The sequence below is a fragment of the Falco peregrinus genome, chromosome 4 (genome assembly GCF_023634155.1).
Source record: "Falco peregrinus isolate bFalPer1 chromosome 4, bFalPer1.pri, whole genome shotgun sequence".
Taxonomy (NCBI): domain Eukaryota; kingdom Metazoa; phylum Chordata; class Aves; order Falconiformes; family Falconidae; genus Falco; species Falco peregrinus.
Window position 1 is genome coordinate 45,282,305 of NC_073724.1, and position 26,631 is coordinate 45,308,935.

Here is a 26,631-nt window from a genome sequence, read left to right on the forward strand (position 1 = left end):
CCTTAGCAGGATCAGTATTGATGAGACTAGTTTTAACATGGGCCAGAATCCCTACTGCAGTTGAAGAGTAGTAGTGGCCATAATAAATTCACAATTTTTGCACATGGTGAGAACTAAGATTTGAAGACAGAACGACAGATGGTTTAGTAAGTTTAAAAGTGGGTACACAGACTTTTGAGTCTCAAAACATTGTTTGTACGAAGAACTCTCCTCTAGATTTTTTGCTCAGCTTCTTGCTCTTTGATACAGACTTACTATAAAGTGAATACCAGTTTTTAATAACTTCAGAAAGAGACTCTAAATAAAGATTAAGTGATTTTTATTTGCTAAGGTCCAATTGTGAAGGGAAATTGTGGATATAATGTGTATTACTGAATAGTATACATATGTTTCCTTTTTCCTGTTTGTCCTATCTTTTTTGATGTGACACTTGCAACAAAGTAATTGGACATCATTTCTTTGTAACTTACCTTTTAACTGATGAAGCAGGTCATAACTTCAGTAGAAAAAGTTGCATTGTTCTTATTATAAAAATCAAAAGAAGAGCAATATACAGTTGGAGAAAGTGTAACACCATCTCCTCCCTTTTCAAGAACTCTGCCTGGATGCTTTTGACCTATCGTATACAGACAACTGTTAGCAATTGCAAAACATCTTAAGGTCCTCTGAATTTTAAGATGGACAGAACTATTTTGTGGGAGCATGTCTCAGCACTTCCATGCAGTCAAAATCGACAAAAATTAATTCCAGGAGATGTTTCTGATATTTTTTGCAAGAAGGAAAACTGATTGTGTTGGTGCATAATTGTCAAGATTTAAATAAAAAAAATACGTATGGCATGTTTTGACTTCAGAACTCTTTTCATGAAATAAGCAATTATCCATGCATTTTTCTGGTCTGGAATATAGACTTCTATGGAATTGTTGGTATTATGATTAGTTCATGTACCACAGCTACCTGACAGGAACAGCAGCTGCAGAGATAAAAGTTATCTAATTAGTTTTCCACTTTTTGACTGTGTTTTACATGTTGGTATATTAGTACAATATATTAGCTGATGGAAAATACAGTAGCTGAAAGCAAATGTTTATTTTTACTTTTTGCTTCCTATAGAGAGAGGGGACTTTCCCAAAGTTACCATAAGCAGTATGAGCTGCAAATTACCATAAATATTTGAGCTGCTTGTTTGAATTCCTGAGGTTTTGTTAGAAATACCTTAAAGCATTTAAACTTGTACTTTTGTTTTTAGAATACTTCTGTCGTTATTTTAAATGAGCATAGTTGATGTCAGGAATGTTTTGAACTAAGTTCAAAAGATTACTTTTCTTTCATGGGAGAATACTTCATTGGAGCTGTGAGGCATATGCTCTTTGGCTCACAAATCTTTATGATGTACATGGCTAGAAGAGGAGATAACTACCTTATGTTTGCTATGTTCTCTTGTGCATCTGCTGCTGGCCACTGTTGGAGAAAACATACAAGTTTAAAGGGGCATATTACATTGATACGGCAGCTGCTTTGTCCTTGTATTCATATCATTTGAGCAGCAAGTGTTAATTTTGTTTTTTGAAAGAGAAGTTCATCAGCTCTTGCAATTATGGAAGGCTTTTTGTTCTACCTCTCCTAGCCATAGGCAACATCTGGGCAGCAGCAATGTTTAATTTGGTGTTTCAGTCAAATGGTATGTATGAATAGGTAGCAATGATAGGGTCATGCTTTTGTTATCTCTGCAGTGGACTTTGGTTTTCTTTAAATATTGTCAAGCTTTTTTTTTTTCTATCCTACGTGATCTACTCTGTCTAATAATGGTCTCCAATTAGCAGTCCAGGAATAGATAATTAGACATTTTTGAACTGCAGTAAGCCTTACTACAATTCTTGCTATCCGTATTGCTCCATACAAAACAATTTTTCCATCTGTTCAAGGATGTCTCTTCCTCTTGGAAGCATATGATAATTTGCTGGTAGAATATTACTTTCACAACCACTGTTACGTTCCTGATTTTGTGTGGTAACACTGGCTCAACAAACTGAAAGTACACATCAAACTTGAAACTCAAAATTAAATAATAATTGCTTTCCTCTCAGTCTCCTGGTTCCCTGGCTATTACATTAAAGAAACAGAGACCCAAACTGTCCTTATTTAACCAAGGAGAGATTAATTACTAGGTGTCACAGACTAAGTATACACTTTGTCTGTAGCTTGAGTTCATTAGTTTGTGTGAGACTATTCTGGAAATGCATTTTAAACTTTTTGGGTGTTTTGGGGGGGTTTTTTTTGCATTTTAGTACTGACTGAAGTAATCCCTGAAACTGTTTCCCCTCAAGAGAGTTTGTTTTTAGAAGTTAACCCTTTTGTTTGAGACTGTTTAGGGCCTTCAACAGAGGTGGTTCATATTCAATCAAAAGTTCATCTTTGGAGTGGGTTTCAGTCTTTCAAAGCTTTTGATTCATTCTGGCCAGGCTCTTGAATTTAGAAGTGTAGTCTGGGTAGGATGTCATAGTCTTAGTCCTTACCTCCATAAGACTTTCTTGCCCAGACCTTGGCTATTTTTCTTTTTTGTATTACAGCAGGGTTCAAAAGTTTCAGTTCTGCCACTTTCTGTTGTCAGTCAGCTAGGAAATAGAGCTAGGCACAATACAGCCATGTGACTTGGGAGCTGGAAACCCTTTTCACTCACTGGCTGCTAAGCTGGAATAAAAAATTATGTTAAGCTCTACTGTTACTACACTTAAAAGCTTTTATGCCTTCTCAGAAGTCTGAGGCTTGCACTGCAGTCACTAACCTTAGCAACAGGCTACATTAGTGACCACATGTAGCAAGCGTTTACTGTTTACATAGTTTTCAACAGGTATTTCTGTAAGGCTGTATTTTGTTGTCCCCGGCAGACCACTGCCCTGCAAGACATTTCTTTGCTTGGGTTAGTACTAAATTTTAATGAGAAAAGTCTAAAAAATGAAGGCATCTTCTTTTTCAGGTATGCTATTCAGTTGAGTCTTAAAACAATGCAAGAGCATGCTTCCTCACATTGTGGTTAGGTTTTATTAAATGAGTTCTCTTTGGGCTATGTTCTACATTATGTGTTACCATTTGCATTAAAAAATACTGCAAATTTTGTTTGACAGATTGGGTCTTCCCTCAACTGTTAACGGTAATAGACCATAAATATCCCTAAGCACAGAAACAGGTGGTTATCCTCAGAGACAAGTCAAGGGAATCCAAAGTCCTTCAGAATAAAGAATGTGCCATTGTCAAAAATATTCCTGACTGCCTGTATTTACTTCTGTTGACCACTTCTCATATGCTGTCTTCAGTCTCAAGTCTGTTCCTGTTTGCTTCAAGTGCCTTCCCAAAGTCACTTCTAAAACCCTGAATTTCAGTCATGAGCTTTGACTTCTACTGTGTTGTCTGCAGTACTGTAAGTTCTGTGTGCCAGACGTGGTCTTTTGGAGTAGAAGCTAGTGGTGTATATGACTTGACTAAAGTGAACTCAGCCCTTGGGTAGCTAAAGGGTTTGTCTATATAAATGTTTAGCCTTATTCCTGTGAGTGTTAAGTATATTCTGTGTCCACCTCCAAAAGGCAAATTAAGTTTGGGTTTGGTTTTTTTCCCATTTATCCCTGACCATCGCAGAAATGCTTTCAGATGGCTGCTCTCTGAGAAGGCTGGCTCTGAAGCTGGTTCTTGAAGTTGCCTGTGTATCAGGACCCTGACAGCTATGGCAAAGTGCAGTGTATGATTGGGTTACTATCTTCTTGTTTTAGCTCTGAAGAAAAAAATTTACCTCTTGTTCTGAACAAGGTTTCAATCCTAGCAGAAGAAAGTGTTAAATCTGAAAGGACTGAAAAAGGGAGAGAATTACAATGTGTTAAGAAAAGATGCAGCTAGGATAACTGTAAATACAGTTTGTCATTCACTCTTACAAACTAGCATTATAGTATGTGGGTGTGAATACTGTATTTTTCCCGTGTTAATAGAAAAATCTATTAATTTGTGATAATCTGAATATTATTGAGGCCTCCTTCAGAGTTCTGTTTGATATCTAAATTTTACATTGCTGTATATGTACGTAGTGTATTTTCGAAGCATGAAGCTCAACTTTTTTTATTTTTTTCCGCTAAATAAAAAGCATTATTTCACTTTTTTGGAATAATCCCATGCTCTCATGCTAGTGTTTTTTTAGGATCCTTGGTTAGCAAGGAGATCTTAATTACAGTGAAAATTAGTAGTTGTTACCTTAATACTGTTTTTTATATTTGGAGTATGTATACTATAAATAATATGCCAAGCATGTTCTTGCCATTATAGTATATAAGTTGCAAGAAATTCTTCCTTTCTAAGATGTTTCTTGTAGTATCTTTTTTATTATTTATAAACTGTTACGTTAACCTGAATATGTTTTAGAAACAATTGTAAAATATATAATACATGTTGAACATTAGATGTGCAATTTAGGGACATAACTGTTTGTAATCTCTGAGTTGTGGTACATGTGAAAATGTGTTGTGGTTTCGCCCTAATATTTCACAGAAATTCTTTAGCCCAAAACCCCCTACAGTGTGACAGAATTGGGAGTTATTGCTGAGAAGGGGCAAAACTGAGGTACAGCTGAAATCTTGTCGTTCAAGTTGAAAGCATGTTTGCAGTGCTCAGAGGAGAATCTTTGGCTTCTGTTCTACTATTTCATATTAATGAACACTAAATTCACTCACATTTTGTGTACATAAACCTGCTGAAAGGCAAAACGAACCTGATAGAAAACCTTAAACTAAGAACTGTGTATTATCAGTGCTAAGAAAAAATATTTTCTTAAGTTTTATTTACTTAACTCATTCTAGTACTAATTCCAAGATTTTCAACAATTTTATCCTCAGTTTAAAAAAAAAAAAAAAAGAGTTTTGGTACCAAATAAAAATATTATTATGTGATAGCTGTTTAACAGAGCCAGTTTTACCAGCTGAATATATTGCATCTAATTTATTGCCCTATTAGCTGAGAACAAAATTCTTCTGTATTTTTTTCCTAGTCAATACAGAATACTTTTGAGAGTAATTTAAAATAAATGCATACAGCATTTAGGGTTAGATTTATATCTTAATTTATTCTTCTAAACATGACTTTGATTATTTATTTTTTTAAAACCCCACACTTTAATATGCATAATGTTCAGATTTTAGTGCAAAAGTGGAATGTCTTTTCCTTTCTACCTGGTTTCTCTGTGCTTATTTTTAGCACAGTTAAACATATGCTCAATTTACTGTACACTTTTCTTCAAAAATATAGCAACAGTTTTGTTCCAAAGTAGGTGTCATGAAGAATTAAATAGTCAAACTGTAATTTGTCATGCCTTTTTCTGGTAGGATAAATCAACACCTACTAGTCCTCTGATTTATCAGCCCTTTCACTGCAATGCTCATTTTTGTGAAGTGTTGTGTAGTGATATTATGTCAAAAGTAGACCTTGTTCTTACTGATCCTTTACTCTCAAAGTCAGCTTTATAGTCTGTTGCAGCAACTACACCCCAATTGCTGTCCTATGTTATGATACCAGTTTACCTTGCATAGGTGGTCATATACTGTTTAATTTTTGAGATTAAGAGCTACAAACAACTAAATGAGATTTTGTCCTGTAATTTTTAGTATCTTTTAGTTTAAACTAAAACTTTATTATAGATATCACTAAATTATGCTAAATATGGAGGGGTTGATGCATACGTTCTTTGTTCCTTTGTGTGTGCGTGTGTGTGTTCACATGCTTAAATGTAGTTATATGGTAATGTAAATTACAGTTTTTAAAGTATGCTTGGCTTAAAACCTGGTTAAATTCAATCCTTTAGTGACTCTTGACGTAACTGGGAATTCTGGAAGAGGTTTTGACATCTGAATATGGGCTGTTGCATTCAAAAGTTTCAGATAAAGTTTGAAACTGAGTTGGTGAGTGCTTGTGGAGGATTTAATACCCATGTGTTTAGTACGTCATCTTGCTCTGCTACCTGCATCATAAAACCTGCAGATTTTTTTCTTTCTATTTTTTGGGGGATAAAACTGATACTGAGCCTAAACCTGTTTTTTCAACTTGTGTAACACGTTTATGGTGCATTTGTAATGCATTAGAGGAGTACTTATTTTTTTGTTGTTGTGTGTGAATATAGAGCTAACTTAGTATTAATAAAGTATTTTAGAATATTTTTAATGCAACTATTTTTTTACTATATAACACAGATTGAATTTTAAATAACTTATATGTTTTTCTTAGAAACCTTGTACATGCCTCAAAATCGGCACAAGCCGCAGTAAATCAGTGCAGCATTATAAAATACTGCTTCATCAAATTAAGTTTTTGTTTAAGTAGATTCTTGGCCTTTCAGAATGGAATATGGGTCTCTTTCATATGTAACGTGCTTTTTTTCATATGCATGGACGGCTTCAGATTTTTTTAAAGATACGCTTTCAGTTCTGGATGACGTTTAGCCTTTGACCCAGCCACTTTCTTACAATAAACAGTTTGTTGATGAGAGCAGCTGCTGGGAAGATTGCTTCCAGACTGTTCTGTTGCAGCTGAGCAAGAAAAGCAAAAGCCAGGATGCACCTTACAGTGTTGTTCTGCTGTCCTCATTCCCCTGCTCAGCTCTGGGCTGCATTGAGGACAGTGCAGTGGGGCCTTGTCCTGTGGCTGCAAAGGCTGTTAGTCAGGGACTGTAAAGGCAGTACTTTATCAACACTGTGAAATCAAAACAAATGTTATGCTTAGGGCAGTATGTAGTCATTTATTTATTTATTCCATCCTTTTAAGAGTTTTTGATACTTTTTTTGCATATAACAATAAAGAAAAAAATGTGATTGCCTCACTTCCTGTATTTGTTTTGCGTGACTGAACGATAGCGTGTGCCGTCTAGCAGCCTAATACCTATGCATAACACTGTGCTAAAACCAACAGAGATACTGATATGAAAAACTTGACATGAAAACCGTTTTTCGTTTTCATTGCTAGTTGATTTATTTTTATTTTCTTTTTAACCTTATTGACAGCATTCTTTTCTCTACAGAAGGTAACATCTGATATACTTTTCAGTGAATTCTGACCTGGACCCTGCAGTCTGTTTTTAGAATGGACTGCTGCATGTTGGATAAATTAATTTTCTGCCTATATACAGTACTTTTTAAAGCTACATTTCATTTTGGATTCGAATTTAGGACCAGATTTATGAGCAGTGACTGCACATGTAGACTGGGAGTGGGTTGAAATCTACGATACTCCATGTTCAAAGAAATGTAACTGCAGTAAAAAGGATAAGGATACCTTGCAACACTTCATTAAAAATCTTTCCCTTTTTTGGACTAGATAGTCTACATATCTGTTGGCAAAATGGACCCACTTCTATATGTGACTGTTTCTATTCCCCTTACTGCTGAGATGATGCACTGTTATGTAATGTAATACTTGTTTTTAAAAACACACTGAAGTGTGGGGACAAAAATAAGGAGCTTGGTCTCTGGATCTTTGAGAAATGACTAGCTTTTTCTGCCTCTCTTGAGAAACTGTATTGCAGACTAAAGTAACTACCCAAGCCACCAGAGACTCCTAAAAATCCAGTTGGTTGTGAATTTAAAGTTACCAAACCCTTCCATCTTTCTGAATGCCCTTCTATATTTTATGCAATCAACTCATGTTTTGCACCGTATCTGGGTTTAGGAAATAGAAAAAGGGTTATTAATAAACTGAAACAGATTTCCTGGTTATGTAGTATCCTGAGAATGCATAGCAAATATCAGCAAAGTAACTACAGAAGTTCATGAGAACATGAAATGAGAATGCACCTCAGTTGTACTACAATAAAATCTTTATGAAGTTCTTGGGGGGATGGGGAAAGGAGAGAGTGGAGAACTGGGAATTTCTCTCCTTCCTAGGATTTTTATACTATGAACTAAAACACCAGTCATTAAAATAATGGCCCTCTGCGTACCACAGAGAGTAAGATAGATGCACAGATTCTCCCTTGGCTTAGCATAGAGTGACCTCGGCTGAAATATCTTCCTATTAATAAAATATGCAAAACAAATGAAAATATTTTAAGTAATCTGAACATAGATTGAAATCAGCTAGTGGGGCCATGGAGGGAAACTAGCTTGCTCAAGTTTTATCTATTTCCTTGAACAAAGACTGAACTTTGAAATTAATTATAAGCAGTTAATATTAAGAGAAAAATTCTATATATATACTTTCTGAAAATGAATTGGAGTATATATTTCAAATCAGATTTTGAATGTGTTGTACATAGCCTTTGTGGTTAACAGTTCTGTTTATTTTTATTTCAATTGTTACAAAATCCATCTTCAGGCTTACACTTTCTTAAGTCTAAAAGGGCAACCACTTAGGACTGCAGTCATTGTTCTGTGATTTGGTAATGTTATTGCATATTAATGACATTTGAACAATATTGAAATAATTATGACTATCTAATGAATCTCTTAACCTGGTTGTATTGTTGGAGACACTGGCTTTGACACACAAACATAAATAATACATCTGCTACCTACAGCTTTCCTAAGTCCTGCTGAACTAGTAGAAGGTGGCACTACAACTTAATTGCCAGCATTGTTTTTCTTGGGAGGAAAAAGCAACCTTTCTCCCATCTTTGTGAGTGTTTCAATGGAAGAGGTTACAGCTGGGCTATTCATCCTCTTCCAGTTCCTCTGTCAAGGCTGTGAGGGCCAAGAGATTATCTTCTTCCCTCATCTGATCATTCAATTTTGTGGGGTTTTTTTTCTCCTTTCTTCAGTCTTTTCTGAAAGAGAAAGGTATTGTACCAGGTTCTGCCCCCCCCTGCTTGTGAAAGAATGTCATACCTTTTAATTAAGGATTCTTCTACTAAACTTAGTATTTATAAAATATTTTACAAAATCTCAGTAAAAAGTAATATATAGATGATAGGCATGAAATATGGCTATATAATATATAACATATATAATATATATTATTAATATATAGATGGAAGAAATAAAGATTGTATATAATGTCATGTTTTTTCTGCATCTTTACAGTAAGGTTTTTGGTACCATTTAATATTTATTTATTTTTAGTATTTTTCTATACTGACTAAGTATGAACAGGATTTTGAAATGGGGCTTTGGTTGTGTTATGAAACTGCTGCGTGCTTCAGATCTCAAAGTATGTAATTATTACAGGAAGTCAAAACACAGGCAGCATCAGAAAAGCATTTTGTGTGCCTCATTAGTTAGAAATGTCTGCCAAAACCTTGCCCTCTTGTGCTAATAGCTGACTTTTCCTACTGCTGGCCTCTTAAGTCACTAGCATTTGGGGCTGGAGTTGCCACTGTAGATGTGTTTTTTGCTGGCACCACCCTGCTGCTTACTACCACATTGGACTTCAGTTTGTTTCTGTTGGATTTAGGAGATGCTATGGAAGCTCTCCAGTGGCTAATTTAACACCTTTAAACTTAAAGGGCTGTTGAGCAAAGCTGTGTAATACAAGAAGAATATATTTTTTGTGTATATATGTATGTGTGTATTTTTATATCCTAAAAGTTGAAATCAGATTCCAATTTATTAAAATATGTTCTTTTCTATCAGTGCTATTACAGAATTTGAATGAAATATATATGTTTGAAGTCATACCTGAACTGGATAACACTCATTTGAAAATAGTCAAATCAGAAAAAAACCCAGGTTGGCTATATTGAAGGTGTTACGTCTATAAACGTGGTCATGCTCCAGACGAGCTATTCATGTGCTCCTCTCAAAGGCTAGTACTTCCTACCTGTGTAATCTCTGTTTGTTTGCAGTTAATAAACATATATGTGTATGTGATTTAATCAGTACATCAACTGATAATAATTGAGTCAATGCATCAACTGCGAACTTTTTTAAGTACAGTGAAGCAAAAATAGAGGTAGTTCATTGGAAATGATTACATTTTATGCAAAGGAAGGAGAAAATTGTTAAATCATGTTCTAGCTATATATCCAGAAAGTGAATACTTGGCCTCACTTATTCAACAAGCAACAGCTAAAGTATTATATTATAGTCACAATATTGAGTCATCGGGTAGAGGATCAGTAGTTAAAATTGTCTCATTTTTCCTCCCAAGAAAGGAGAGCACTGACTGATGTATAATGTTTGTTTGGTTTATGACATTATATTTTTAGCTTTCGTTTAGTTTCACCTCCATGTTTTTAATAGAAACCAAATGAATTTAGGCTGTGACTGAATTTTGTCTTAACAAAGAATTCCATTGATACAGAGTTTAAGAGCTATCGTCACAGGGTTTGGTAGAAAAGACCAGTCCCAAGTATGTCCGATGAGAGAGATACTTCCGTATATCTGTGCATGTATATGAACATACATATAAAAATAAGAAAATACATTGACATTTCATATCTATAAGTAGAATGTAAGAATAAAGTCTGTGGTTTGGGATTATTTTGAACCATTATAACTAAGGTTTATGTGCTTTGTGTGTAAGTCTCATTGGTTGATAGAGCCCAGGTGCAAATAAAATCTTCTCCATCAGGAGCTGTAATTTTCTGTTATTTTATACTACAACAGAGAAGGGTTCCTATGCAGCTGGTTTTTGTCTGTTATGTCTCCCTCTTTTCTCCTTTTTGTTCAATCTCAACCACTAAGAATTAGGAAAAAGTGAAACTAATGATTATGAAAACAAAAAGAATTTTAAACAGCAAAAGAAAACTTCTGTTACGTAGCAGTTTCTTCACACACCTGACTAAACTCTTAAAATCATAGAAAGCAGATGTTAAATCGTAAACCAAATACAGCTTTTACTCTTCCTTCTTTATGTTACAATTACCATTTAAAATGTAGTTTAACAACTTGCAATGTCAGAGCTCCAGTCCTTGATACAGTGACCCCTAATAAACCTTTGCGCTGATCAGTGGAAGAGCTGAGGGTATGTAGTATGCAGTGGCTTAACTCTATTTCTATGGATTTTGCAAATTAACATCCACTGTATCTCCCTACCTGCTCAGAACAACTTACCATTCAGTGACACTTCCAGTCTCACAGTCAAAATTCCACTGGCTGACCTGTTTGTCCCTGGGTACCAGATGAGTGAGGCGGTCACTGCTCTGGAATTTTGTATCTCTGTGCTTCCGTCTGGGAGGATTTGAGTTGTGCTTTGGAGTGCTGGGGGAGAATTTGTTAGTGAGGAGTGGTGGGTAATTCCTGTTGGTATAGTGCTTTTCTGCTTTTGATAATTGTTTTTTACAATGCATTGAAAATGTATTGTGCTTTTATTATTTAAAATATGGGTAGAAAAAATTTCTCATTGCAAACATTAAATTTGTAAGTTGATTATTTTAACTGTGAAAAGCTGATGAGCCCTCTTGTTGCCAGTTGTTTGGTTGATGGATCAAATTTCATTCTTACTTTAAGAAAGAAGGCAGTAACTGCTTCAGAGAATGTACGTATAAATGTGATGTGAAAAATGAGCAGGTTTATAGGAAACTAAATTTAGCTTGACTTCAGTTCTCCTATCTAAAACTGATGCAGTAATGATGAATAAGAATTTCAGAATATATTTGTGCCACCCTAAACCAAGTGTAGTTATTATATTTACAAGGTATGTTACTGATACTATGCGTAATACAGATTTTAGTATGATTGTACGCAGATATTGTTGGTGGTGCTTGAATATGTAACAGCTACAGCTTTTTCGATTGCATACTCATTTAATGCTTGTGCCTGCATGTTTTAGGATTTTAGTAATGGTCAGGACAAGCAGTGTCCAGGAGTTTGGTTATTCCCTTACCTTGTGTTGGGTGCCTTGCTTGACACACCTGACCTGGTCCCAGAGGTGTGGAAGGCCAGTCAGTTGCTGAACCAACACTTCTCATTGAAATGGCCGCCAGAGGTTGCTGCAGAACAGCGGATGTGGCTGGCGATAGCTTGTGAATTCAAACCTGAATCCTGAACTTGGCGACACATCGCACAAATGGAGTTGAAGCAGAGGTTAACCCCGGCTTCTTATATATGTTAATTTCATTATACAAAAATGTGTGTGATTGTGGGGACCAAAATGCATTGGGTCAGCATCTGTGTTTCTGTAACTTTGTGTGAAGGAGGTTCTTACAGTGAAAATTAATTTTTCTAGTGTGTACTTGGGCAGTGCTAGCTACCCTGCTGTGTTAAAAATATAAACCCATTATTTTTAGGATTTTTTAAAAATGAAACGCTGTTCTTAATTATGAATTATTCATGTTTATATTTTTGATCAGCTGAATAAACATGTGTGTTATGGGGAAAATTAGCTTCATAATTATACACATGTAACAATTCTTAAATGGTTCAGTATGCGTTAGAAACAAGAAAATCAAATCAAGAAATAAACCTAAAAACTATGGGGGAAAAAATCACCTGAAAGAATGTACTCAAGAGTATAAAAGTTAGGAATTATGTGGCATATTTGTAATAATGTAACATCACACATAAATATATGCTATTTCAATCTTCTCAGAAAGTATGCTGTGGCAAAGTACACCAGACTTTCTGACACATAGTATTGAGTGCTTTCATTGTTTATTTAGAATGTAATAATACTTTAAGCACCTTTATTTTTTAACTTAATGTCTGTTTCTGTAAGTCTGTAAACCTTTCTTTCTGTGAGTTAAAATTATGTTTTTGTGTCTAGAATTTGTGCAATCAGTTAAGCTAAGTGGATTTCTGTGTCTGGAAAGGACATAGGAAAATGCACTTTCTGATTAAACACAGTTTTTCTATATACTCCCTGACAAGAACAAAAGCTATAATTTTTCTAAATACCACTTACAGGTAATAAGTTACTCTGTGTGTGTAAAACAAGTATGATAGTGTGTAAAGAACTTAGCAGCAGTCAAATCTGTGATATTACCACTAAGTGAAGAATACAACTGCTTCATGCAGATCAAGTAAAAGACATGCTTATAAAACCTTTAATGCCACATCATCATTTATGATGTATATATATATATTAAAAAAAAAAAAAAAAAAGGAAAATATTTAAAGTGTATTTTATCCAAGAGGTTGGATGGAAAGAGTTCAGATGGAGCTTTAGAAAACCAAGAAACGAGAAGTAATTTGTCTGTAACTGAAGTTTAGCTACTGAGTCACTCTTAGGTCATCCTGGGCCTTAGGTGCTAGCGCCTGATTGCATTTGGGAAGACTATTCTTTTTTTTGTGTTATGCTCTGCTGCAAACCAGTAAGTCTGCTGATATTCGGTATACAAAGATTGTCACACAAGCAGCAGTGTCTGTGTGAAATTTGAGAATGTGTAGTTTCTGAGGATGGAAAGTCTATAGAAAGGTGTTAGGAACAGGACCACTTTTCTCATTCCTTCTTAAGATATAACAGTGGGATTTGGAAAATTGGAGTAATTCCTTGGACAGATAACTGCTTTTAGGAAGTTTGCTCTTAATTGTGGTTTGTGGGTTTTAAGAAGTTGGGCTGGAGCTCAGCGAAATCTTGTTAGGGGAAAGAGAGCTTAGTCCTGTCTTTAGCACTCACATAAGACACATTTGTATTTTGGTTTCCAGATATGGCAGTAATGGGAAGAAGGGGAACATGTTTGGTTAGGTTTTTATTTAGAAGTCAGATGTCTTTCTCTCAAAAATTTGAGGGCAAGAATCACTAGTGCATTATTTTCAGTAGAATAAAAACCAGTTTATGTGGTTTCATATATATCATATAAAAGACTACTCTGAGTCTAGAAGGAGAGCTCTTCAAAATTTAAGCTACACACTTAGCAAAATGAAGTCCCAGCTTCTGTGTTCATGGCTGTTAACTTACGCTTTCTAAAGAAATGGTAAATGTTTCATATCAAATCTCCCAAAACAGAATTAGATATCTTCAGAAAGAGTTCTGTGAATGTGTAACAGTTGTTTCAGGGTGTCACCAGACAGATAATAATCCCAGTAATTCATCTCTTAATTTCACATTCAAGAAAATGAGATAAAAATCAAACTTTTAGTTTGTAGAGATATAAAATTATATATAAATGCACCTGTATATTTCATCTTCTATATAAAATATATAAAAATGTATCTTCATTAAAAATCTTGTATATAAAATCTTTTGCACAGAAATGTGTGCTATCTCTGCCATTGACAGGACATATATGCAACATATATACAACAGCATTTCATACACTGGCAGAATTTTCTTAGTTGTGGGCATTCTTGAGTTACATGCTTCCCTTTTAGCTAGCTAATTAACTCACTTTTGTCTATATTTAATGTGATAGTAGCAAAGCCTCCGTTAGCTGATAGTATACAGAATCATAGAATCATTTAGGCTGGAAGAGAACTTTGAGATCTTAACCCAGCACTGCCAATTCCACCACTAAACCATGTCCCTAGGTGCCACATCTACGTGTCTTTTAAATACCTCCAGGGATGGTGACTCAAGCCTGGTCCAATGCTTGACAACCCTTTTGGTGAAGAACTTTTTCCTAATAACCAATCTAAACTTCTGCTAGTGCAGCTTGAGGCCCTTTCCTCTTGTCCCGTCACTTGTTATCTGGGAGAAGAGACCAACACCCACCTTGCTACGGCCTCCTTTCAGGCAGTTGTAGGGAGCAGTAAGGTCCCCCCTGAGCCTCCTTGTCTCCAGGCTAAACAACCCCAGTTCCCTCAGCCGCTCCTCATAAGCCTTGTGCTCCAGACCCTCCACCAGCCCCGTTGCCCATCTCTGGACACGCTCCAGCACCTCAATGCCTTTCCTGCAGTGAGGGGCCCAACACTGAACACGCCATGCCAGGTGTGGCCTCACCCATGCCAAGTACAGGGGGACGATCCCTTCCCTAGTCCTGGTGTCCACCCTGTTTCTGATACAAGCCAGGATGCTGTTGGCCTTCTGGGCCACCTGGGCACGCTGCTGGCTCGTGTTCAGCTGGCTGTCAACCAGCACTACCAGGTCCTTTTCCACTTTGGGCAGCTTCCCAGCCACTCTGCCCCAAGCCCATAGTGCTGCGAGGGCTGCTTGTGACCCAGCTGCAGGACCTGGCACTTCTTGTTGAACCTCACAGGATTGGCCTCTGTATATACTCTCTCTATATATAGATACTAAAGAGGACTGGCCCCTATGCTGAGCCCTATGGAACAGCACTTGTGACTGGTGTGAGCCCTTTTAGCAGGTATTCAGCTGAGGAATCAGTAAATGTATTTCTTAGCTACTGCTTTATCCTTCAAATCAAGTCTTAGAAATGGACTGAAGGGCCTCCAGCAAAGAAACTTAGCATGTTGAAAAGCCTGCATAATACAGATGAGCGTGTGCACTCCATGCTTCATTATTTAGGAGAACCACTACGTATCCTGTTATAAAGATTATTAAGCCTAAGTAATCTGCAAAGGAGCATAATCTCAAGTCTAGGAAGACAATACCAAGTAGTCAGGCCGGGCTGGACTGGAACAAGCAGCAGTAATTGATCTTTGAAGAGGAGTTGGAGGGTTTTTTTCTGTTTTGACGTAGAAGATGATTGCTTGAATAAAAATGTTCTTGGAAGAATGTTTGTATGTCTCCACAAGTGGTGGTCTGTATTTATATGCCTTATTTTATTTCTTTTGCCCACAGGAAATCCATCTTGCTTTTCTGAAGTGGCTCGAGGGAAATGTAGATGCTGAAGGATTAAGAGCATCCAGCAAGGTGTCTCTTAAATTTGTTTCATCCTATGAATCAAAAATGGAGATAACTCCCTCTATCATGCCAGTCATCACTGACATGGGACAGTTCTCATCAGAACATTTCAACCTGAAGACATATCAACAGAATCTTCAAACAAAGAAGCTAGGAAAGATTCTTCTTTTTACTGAAGTTACCACAACAACAATGAATCTTCTAGATGGGTAAGATAGTGATCTAGACCATACCAAATAAACTTTCTGATCAGGAATTCACAGTTATAGTAGCCATGTTCAAAAAGAAACTTTTTTCTCTTTGCTTTATTTTGTTGCCTACAAGCTAGCCAAAATAAATAAATACATTTAAAAAACCAAACCAAAACCCAAACACTATTATCTTCTAGATAGGACACAAAATAGACATCTTTGTGTTTATAGAATAGTAATTGATAATGTATAAAACACTAAGCCACCAAGGGTGGGAAGAGCTGAGTATGACAAATTTTTATTTGACAGTGGAGTTTAATCATTATTCTTCTGGCAAAGCATGAGTATCACCATACGAGAGTTACGGTATTAAATACGCATATTTATGAGATTATATGCATTTTCTAGTACAAGTTATTTTGTAAGTTAGTTATTTGACAGAAATTATACCAAGTAGATTGTGGCCTTAATTTTAACATTACTGTTTTCTCTTATTCCTTTTACTGAATATTTCACTAAAATACTCTTTAGTCGGTTTGTTTCATTTTTTGAAAACATTGATTAGGGTTATGCTAGACATTCTTTCATCATCACATAGATGACCCTTATGAACAAGTTGTGGGATGCTTTTGAGAAGGTAGTTCATTAGAGTTTTGAGTGGAAGTAAGTGATAAAATCACAGTTACTAAGCGTTAGGTTCGAGTCTATGTACAAAGACCATACTATTCCATTTCATGTGAAATAGTCTGGTGGAAAAAACTGTCTTTGGAAAGTTGTTGCTTTTCAGGACAGATTATTCTACGTCTGTTTCTACCTGCAGCTATAACTTTTCTTGGCAGCTACTTTTGAATATCACTGTTGATTTATCTGAAGTAATTGCAAATGAATTTTACTGATGAAAATAACCTCAGGAGTTTTGGTTAGAATTTTGTTTTTTAAATCAGCATCATCAGTTAAATCATCTTGAATGTTATTGTAACGGATAAGTTAACCAGCATAATGGCTTTAGTTCTTGGCTAGAAAGCCTGAATTGTGAGACCAATGTGTTAAAGATTATGCTTTCTTGCAAATAATAAAAGGTGATTTGTTTTAGAATATATGCACACAAAATCTGTGAATGAAAATGCATTAGAACAGTATTAAAGTAAATCAGTTTGTAGCCTTGACGCTGTGCTAGAATTTACTAATGCTAATCTATTCTAAAATATTGCAATTTAGAGACAGTTGGAATCAAATAGCAATTTATTTTAATTGCAAACTGTTTTCTGTGTGTGCATATGTACTTATGTGCACACACATTAAAAAAAATGTTGCTATCTAGTTTTTCTGCTCCCCTTCCCCCAGATCTACATCCTTATCCTGCAACTAATTTTGCAGTGGTATTTGGATGTAGACAAATCCAAGATCAGAGGCCACAAAGAGAAGAGTTATTTTATAGAAGCATTTGTATCATTTGCTTCTTAATTTTTAATATTCACAGCATGTTCAGCCCACTGGATTGAAAGCAGAAGTACTGTGAAGTAACAGACAAAGTGATAATTAATAAGTCAAGACCTTTCTTCTCTGACAGCTGGTTTTAGTGGGGTTCTTGGTAGCATTATTCACACATCTCAGTAAGATGAGATATACAGTTCAGTGTTTTTTGAATTTGTTTAGATATCACAACTAAATAGAGTCATGTCTGGCCAATTTATATGTGATTGACTATGTTATCAAGAAAGGCAAGGGAGCTAAGAGAAGTGGTCTTGGTTTTTCAGTGACTGTGGAACCTTTACTCTCATATCTTTAAGGTGCTATACCAGCAGAGCGGTCAGCACTCAGGTTGCTTTTTTACATTAAGAGTCCAAATGTAATGAAGGGCTTACAGATGTAGGTCTTCAAGTTTTTCCCCATCATGGTGCAGCTCAAGTAGTCATTTTTCAGGTAAGATGTAAACTAGAAGTACTGGCCTTAAGTAGCTTATACTGGGAAGATGATCCTAATCAGATTATAATTGGAACAATTCAATTTGTCTTACAGAAAGACCTTTGTTTTAATAAGGTAAAATATATGTCTTAAGTATTACGGTTGATGTTGTTACAAATACTTTGTTGTCGCAGATAACAGAATAATGTAGTCCATGTGATTTGCAAATCAGCAAAGTACCTTAGACTTCACAGATGATAACATTTCATAAGTCACTAGAAGCTGATGCAAATACCTATTAGGTAATTTTTATTGAAGAAAAAAGTTGTCAGATTTTTAAGGTACTTCCAAATGAACCAATACAAATTTGTTAACGTATGTATATGACACGTTTTTATAATTGCCCACTCTGAATGAAAGGAAACCATATCTCAAGAAAAAAGGTTTCCTTTGCTTGAACAAAAAATAGGTACCTGTTGATCATTTGTGCTTCCCAGAAAAATATTGCAATACTGTGTTTATGTAATCATCTGTTGTAATAAGCACTTGTTACATGATAGACTGCCTTAGGATCTCCCAAATTTTACCAAGCCTGTGATGATTTGAAAACATGATACAGACACCTCAAGAACTTAATTAGTGTGATTGGTAGTAAATTTAGTTAGTAAATTATAAATAAATTTAGCATTTAACTTTCATGAGTTTAGATTTTCTTATACCTTTGGCACCAACTGAATGTCAAAATTTTGTCTGTCTTCCTTTCCACTTCTCCAAACCTTTATACCCCCCAAAAATTAAGAGTGGAAGGAGAAAGTGGGCTGGAACTAATTTAATGGCCGAGCAACCTCACAGTAGAGAAACAGCCGGAGCCTAATAGGGGTCTTTGTCTGCATTTCCACCCTGGCTGGTAACGTGCCAGTCAAAAGTCAAGCAAGAGAAACAGGTGGAAACTATTAGACCTGTCATAAAGTTTGAAAAATTGATTCTGGAGGTTAAGTGAATAGATTGAACTTGACAGTGTTATCCTAAAGATTCTAAGGGAAAATTCTGTAGTTTAATTTGGGATCCCTTGATTGTTCATTAGCTCTCCAGATGGCAGGTCTTGGTGGTTTTATTAACATACACACTGTATTATCACTGGCATACATTCATGTGTCCCAAGGTAACACACGAAGTGTGAATTCACCTGTAGGTATCTAAAATTAAATGGCATTAGTCTAATTGCAAAATAAAGATTTGTTTAAATGTCATATAGTTTTACATTATCAATATTGCTTTTATTATTTCATGTTAAAGCCTTATTTGAATAATTTGAGGCTCTTTTTAAAAGCATTTCCATTTTTATTTCTTAAACTAAATTTTAAAATCCCTACCAAAGATTAGACACTCCCTTGTTTTTTCTCTAAAAGGAAATTCTTTCTGTAAGTTTCATTTCAGAAACCTTGTCTTCAAAGATACTTACCCTAATGCCACCTGAACAGGTTAACCTTGCCAGAAGCAGTTCCATTTTCTCTGTCTCCTGTCCTCAGAGCATGCCTGGGATTGCATGATTTAAGATGAAACCATTATTTTTGAGGATGCATTTGGTATAGTGATAGAAGTGTTACATTGTAGAGACATACTAGACTCACACACTGTAATTGGCTGGAATGGTTTCTCAAGCATCTCATTAAAAATAAATTAATTACTGATACATTTTAGTTTTATTCTTTACTGGCATCTTATATCCTGTTTTAATGTTTTAGTTGTCAGAAGATTTGATTTATACATGATTAAGCCAGCATGTGATGTATTCTACATGAAATGCCATCATGGATCCCTTTTCCCCAATATTTAAGAAGCACAAAGTGCCATTGTTAGGAAGAGTTTGACACAAAAATAGTGAATTTTAGTGGGAATGAAATGTAGGATGAAGTTCCTTTCGTAATTGCCGAATAGGATATTTAAATAAAATGTCAGCTTAGAATAAACAATTTTCAAACAGTTAAAAGCTTTGAAAAAGAAAATCCTTTACATCATTGGTGCTCTTAGTTTTCTTCATGCTTTTCTAGATTGAAGTTGTTGAATTTTTTAAAATTGTACTACAGGTGTGATTTTGGAAAGTGAGCATTAGAACTCATTTTATGTTAAAACTCTTGGTTTATTTGTATTCAGTTACATGTGCTGCTAAGTTACTGAAAAGTAAGAGTAGCATATAGTTGAAGGACATTGGAATGGCGCTTCAGAGGCACAAGCAAACAAGCTGAGGTTGACAAACTATTCTGTACTTAGTGATTTTTTTGGTTTTTTCCCAAATCCTTGTGATGTTTTACTCTATGTAGGCACAGTGGCCTTGTGTTTAGTCATTCCGTGCACCTCAGTAATCTCCCTTCTGCTCAGTTTAAGCCATATCTTTTTTAAAACCAAATTAAAATCAGGTAAGTTGTGGGAAGTGGATTGAAGTGTCATTTGAAGATAGAAACTCGGCATTAACGTACACTTTGCCAAATATGTCATGCAGTCACAGTGCTTGTTTTCATTCCATCATCAGGCATACCTGTTTAAAGACTCCCCTCTCAGATACATGCCTCAGAATTCCACTAGGACTGTAACTACAAGCCAGACTTATTCTTCTTAAAACTGTTGGCTCAACTTCATCAACCATTTTCTTAAAAGCTATGAAAATTGTTTACTACTTTTGATATTATTCTAGCTAGCTGTGTCTCGTAAGCTAGGCTTAGGTGGGTGGAGGAGGTCATTCTGCTGTAATAGTCAAAACCAACTGCAATCTGTGTCACTGACCTTGTGGTTTCCTCTCTTGAAGATGTATGGGTTGTTGGAGTACAAAGTCTTCAAAGCATAATCTTTGTCTTTTAGCATGCTAAGACTATCCTAGTACATTAGTAGTCTGCTATAAATAAATGTTTTATCACCAACATTAACAGTTTGTAAAAATTAACCCCTTACACCCTTCTTCCTCAAGTATGTGTGTTGGAGAGCGGGAAAATACCATGGTAGGCAGGAAGCATTGCTGTTGAATATTTTAAAAATGTGTGCTGATAAATCAGTCCGTTGCAACGTAAGTGGTATATGCATTTTATACCTAATCTTTCCTACAGATACATAACTAAAAATATTTTATCGGTTTGGATAATGAGTACTTCTTTGTGCAGGGAACTCTCACAATAGTTCTTATTACTTTTAGAAGCTTAGATCCCTTGGTTTTGTTTGTTTGTTAAACTGTAGTGTCGAATGGGAATGCTATGCTTGAATGTCTAACCTAAAAATGAAGTTAGATACTAGTGGCAGTAGACCTGCTCTTTAAGGAATTTTATGCTTTTAATCTATATCTCTCCCATATAACATAGTATTGATATAATATGATCTTCCTTTGTTCTTTACGTCATTGGGGTTGCTAACATTTTAACTTCCATTTTTTTCTATTTATAGGGTTGAAAAGCTTTTTATTCTCAAAAAAAAAAAGTTAGTGCATTAGTAATAGCTGTTTCCATGCTTGTTTTCCTTAAGGGCTTTCTTACATTGAATATTTTGTGCCTTCCTTTGGTGATATAGTTTAGCTCAAATAACAGAATATGTTTGTTTCCCTTAAATCAAATCAAATTAATTTCAACAGTAATTTTTGCTAATTTAGTTTTAAATGTATAGTATTTCATACATTATTCTTCTGTTCACTTATTGGTAGTGTTTTGCATCATCCAGTGTTAGAGAAAGCTGTCCTTCAGCCTGATAACAAAAGATCATGCAGGAATTTTTGTAATACAGCCAAGAGTCTGTTCCCTTCCTCGCCTGTAGAAAGGGAGGAATTCGGAAGTTTTTGGCACTGATTTGGTTCTGTGCCATTCCCAGACTCTTCTGTGCAGTACCATTTTTCATTACATGCTTGCTGAAAGATTTCTGTATTAGGATTTGTCATCTTTGCGTCAATTTTCCGTGCCTTTCTTTCCACCTGTTGTGAACAGTTCTTGAGGGCGCTAAACAATTAGGTCCCTATTTTCCTGTCACGCACCTTGTGTGTCTGATTTTTCATGGAATTGAAGGAAAAATATGTTCTTCTTTTTTTTTTTTTTTTTGTTATGTAAAATTAGTAGGTTTTCTTCCTGTTAATGAAGTGGGCCCCCCGCTTGCACGGTTTCTGTCAGTTCAGGGGGAGGTTTGGCATTCCCAAAGGGGATTGAGTCATAAAAAAAAGATACCCGTTTTGCAGAGCAATTAACCCACGTTGAACTCTTATAGTATATTGTATTACCCTGCTGCTGGAAGTTCCTGAACAATTCGTAGTCATATGAATACACATGTAGCCTTGGAGCACTCATCATTCATTAAATATGAGAGGAAACCCTGTAAGACTGCACAGTAAAAATGAGAGTTAAAGAATGGAAATGGAAGGGTTTCAATAACATTTTACTGTTTTATTTTACACGGTGCTGTTTTCATGCAAGCATTTTAAAACAGACTTCGTATTAAGATGAAAAAATTGCATGCCGAAGTTACAAATCACATTTTTTGAAGAAGATGATTAACTTGAAAAACTATATAATATGTGGAATAGAATACAGTATAACAATATATAATATATAGTTATATATTGATAATATTAATTACAACATATTACATGTGTTATTGCTATTCATTTGCTCTTCATTTCATTCATCTGTGACTGTCAATTATGCCTTTGAATTTTAACTTTTATTTCATAAAAAGATATGTGGCTGAAGTTTAAACTACCCAGAAACACTTACGGATTCATCTTTCCGCCTCACTAAGAAAAATTTTCATGCTTTTTCAATCATAATTTTGTAGCATATTGTTAAGTGTAATAGGGCCAGTTCCATAGTGTCAGTGAGATCGTGTTATCAGGTAGGGCTATCCTTCTGTTCATCAAATAGCTTTCTGTGCACTGGGAAACCTGCCACCTTATTGCCACCAGTCTGAGCTCGGAGCAGAATACAGCCTCTAATGAAGTCATGTGCTTATAGTAATAAGTTAAAAAAATCAAAGACACGCCTAAGTCAGTGTAGGACATGACCCGCTGACTTAAAATGGGGAGGGCAAGGCATAGCAAAACTAGGTATGTTGATAATGTGGTCAGATGAAACAACCTCTCCACCTCCCTAATTAACCTCATTGAGTAGCTCGGGGCTTGGACAAGTCATGGATCTACATTTCTCCCCCATACCTTTTTATTGTCATTCTTATAATCATCAGACTAGTAAAAGAATAAATTGAAGATGTTGTGTTCAAATAAAGTAAGAGTAGCAGGTAGATATCTAAGTGACTTGATAATGTGGTTAACCAGTTGCCCACATTATGTGTGGCTGAGGAAGCCCCTGTTTAGGAACTAGTAAAGAATCCACTTGGGTGGGCACTGTGCATGTTTCTTACACTTAATCTATGAAGGAGTTGTGCTGGAGATACTCAGTATAAGCAAGTTCCAAACAGACTCCCTATTTTTTCAGAAAATGGGAATTCTGGAGAAGTGGAGCCCAATATGTGTTGCTTTGGCAACTCCTCTGGCCATTGCACTTGCTTTAAGTGATGTGTAGGGCCTACCTCAGCCTTGGAATTACATCTGCAGAGTAATTTTTATCTGATCGTTTTAAGAAGCTGGTAGGAAGAATCACTGCTGTCAGCCATGGAGACAAATATGCGGTGTGCTAGCTTTTGACTTTGTTTTTATTTGAAACGACAACAAAGATCTGAATGCTTAACTACAACTAAGTGCAGTCACACAAAGTCTGAATTATTCTCTGGAGGTGCCAGTGTCTCCCTACACAGGGAGAAGAGCTTAATTAGATTTCTTAGAAACTTGAAGTTGGGTCATGGCTTTCAGTTTCCATTTTGCACTTCTCCATCTTTTTGCCCTAAGAGAAAAAGAAAAAGAGGTTGGATTTACAACACTATGGGAGTAAGGTAGGAGCTTAGAAACTTATGATATGGCTCTTTAGGGAAGTTTAGACAGCACCTGTTCAAGTGTTGTTAAGAATAAATACACTGATTTTTGTTTGTTCTTATGCTGCAGTCAGAAGATAGTGATTTAATTTCAGAATAATTCCCTGATTGTTTCCAGAGCCAAAAACTTTCAAAGCTTGTGTAATTTCTAACTTAAGCAGTAAACTAAGAAAATCCCACAGAATCTGAATTCTTTACCTAAATCCCACTGGCCTAATTTATTTTCACTTATACTCCTAGTTAAAATATTTTAAGAATCTGTTTGTATTCAAACGAAGGCTTGCATTTATCACACCTCATATCATTTAGCCTAAAATGTCATGGCCTGTAGAATGGTGTGTAAAAAAAGTGAGGTTCCCCCACTGCAGTTTTGTGATCCCCAGGATTACTATAAAATGCTGTACCTCATGTTGCTTTCAAAAGAATTTACTGGCATTGTTCTTGTTGCTTGACTGTTAAATGTGGATGAACTTCCAAATGTTTTTTTGTAAACTTGAACTGACACTATTTTTACTGATGATATTATCTTACATAAAAAAACCAAAAGCATTTTAAAGGATTCTTTGCAAACACAAAGCTTTTATGGCATATTACATTAAGCAGTTGCAGAATACAACTATAAACTGTCCTATAGACATTTTTTGTTTGATCTGTGTTTGAACGGATCATCGGTCTGTCCGTTCACAGAGGAAGATGAGGAGGCATACTGAAGAGAAAAGAGGAGGAGAAAAAAACAGTAGGGAGATGGAGGCTGAGACACAGGAAAGAGGAGATAAAAATACGGCATTCAAAGGAAACAAATCTTACCTGTATTTACGGAATATATTTCTTTATCAAGTATGCTGTGCTTAAGGTAAAATAAGTGGGATGTAAGAAGATCACAGTATTAACTGGGGAAAAAATCTACATGTTGTCAGAATGCTTAGCAAACCAATTACTGATCAAAAGCCCGATACTTCCTTGCACAAATGGCAAATTATCTCCTGAAAGATAATTGACATAGTGTTTGGGCTTGATTTCTTATGAAGTCATAAAGGCTGGTAATAGCTCCTCTTAAGCATGTGGTGATTCCATTTCTGACTTTTTTTGTTTGAAAATTGGGGGCTATGCAGAAAGGTGGGCACTTTATTTTGTTGAGGATAAATAACAATTACAATCATAACCGAATCTGCAAATTACAATGTCATGCTTTGCTTATTTTTAGTCATCCTTTTAATCTTTCGTAGCAGCATCATAATTTTTGAATATCTAATCAGAATCCCACAAATTGCTTATATTTTATGCTTTTAAAAATGTGACTTACAACATATTACATTATACTTTTTGGATATCGTGTAATAAATTAAATTGCATGTTACATGACAGAGAAAAGCTTCAGAATTCATTCCACCTGACTGTAATGCTTTCCATCCATTAATTTACTATCTTTATTCAAGTCCTTGGATAGGCAGTTAAAATTTCAAAATGGAATTTCATTCACCCATTTCTAAGCCCCTAAAACTTACTGGTAGTATTAGATAGGCTGTGTGCTTAGTTAAAGAGAAAAATGTATTTTTATACTGCTGCATCATCTTTCAGCTAAAATATTTCACCCATATAATCAGTTGTTTTGTTTAAACATAAGACTGTTTTCTCATGAAGGAGAAACTAACTTGGTCTTGCAAACTAGTTGCTACAGAACCAGCTTCCTTTCAAGGATGTATATTGCACAATATGACTTGCATTGAAACAGATTTATGAACACTGAAGGAATAACATACGGATAATACTTTAGTAGCTAAAAATAATATTTCAGTCTTCACTGGAGTAAACCAGGACTTGGTGCCCTCAGAAGAAACAGTTGTTTGATATACTGGTATAAATGCAGGTGTCAGGGATGACAAACAGGCTTACAATCCATGTTAGAACTCTTTATTTCTGGCATTGGATATAATTCTGATGAAGTATTGATCCTGTACCAAAAAACATTTTCTTTCTTTGTTGAGTATAGACCCTCATCCCAGCCCTAGGAGAAAGAAATTTTTCTCCATGTATTTTCTTAAGGTTTTTTAAACGTTTTCCTCTAATAAGCTTTGTTTGTGCTACTGGGTTCTGAAGCAGAAGTTTTGTCAAGATAATACATTTATGAAGCAATACAGAAGAATGTATATGATCTCAATAAGCCATCTGTCAGGCTTCCATGAAAGAAGAAATCAATTTAAAATACTGTCCACAGATGCAGAAAAAAAGAATGTTATTTTACAGTTTTTAAGTTTCAAGACTGGAAATTAGATAAAAGAGTTCTTACTCAAGTCTTGATTTATTAGCAGAAGATAATGTATATACTTTATACGGAGTATAGTACCAGATGTGAGATGTAAGAGAAATTGCTGGTGGCCGCCTGCTTTAATGCATGTTTAAACTCTTGTGAGGTAGTTGGTGTCATGTATAATCCAGAGAATTATTTTAAGTTAGTCAACCATGTCAGGTTAGCAAGGATCGATGCTAGTGGAATGCTTAATATTTTCCATCACAATTTACCCATTGGTTTGAAAATAGAAAAGTGAAATAATCACCTTTTGCCAGGGTTTTTGAAAAGCAGCTGTGAGTGGCTTGGATGTTTCTTATGTTAGCCAGGCACCACAGGATTTTTCATGGGAAGGTGTTGGGAAGTCAGTAAAGCACTGTGACTCTAGCTTATATTTGCTTGTCATTTTGTTTCTATCTTAGCATCAGCATTCTGCTACTGTTCAGTTGTATTTACGTGGGTTTCTTTGTAGCTAAGTGCAGATTTGTTCTTCTGGGGCATGTTTTCTCCATCAGAATACTGACAATGTGATGTCAGAAAAAATAGAAGATACCCTTGTGTGCTGTAGTACTAGCATGCTATAAAGCTTCAGGTAGGAAAGAATCCTTATGTCAAGAGGCTTCTTGCTTTTAAGAAGTAATGACAATTGAAGATTCT

The 26,631-nt window shown here is 35.6% G+C and overlaps 1 protein-coding gene across 4 annotated transcripts in view; it reads left to right on the forward strand.

Moving 5' to 3' along the window:
* HLCS (holocarboxylase synthetase) overlaps positions 1-26,631 on the forward strand; it is a 123,795-nt gene that overhangs the window by 29,158 nt on the left and 68,006 nt on the right. For all 4 annotated transcript variants that reach the window (XM_055801102.1, XM_055801104.1, XM_055801103.1 and 1 more), the window contains one exon: positions 15,580-15,851. In XM_055801102.1, the coding sequence (XP_055657077.1) occupies positions 15,580-15,851 (272 nt within the window). The remainder of the gene's footprint in view (positions 1-15,579; positions 15,852-26,631) is intronic.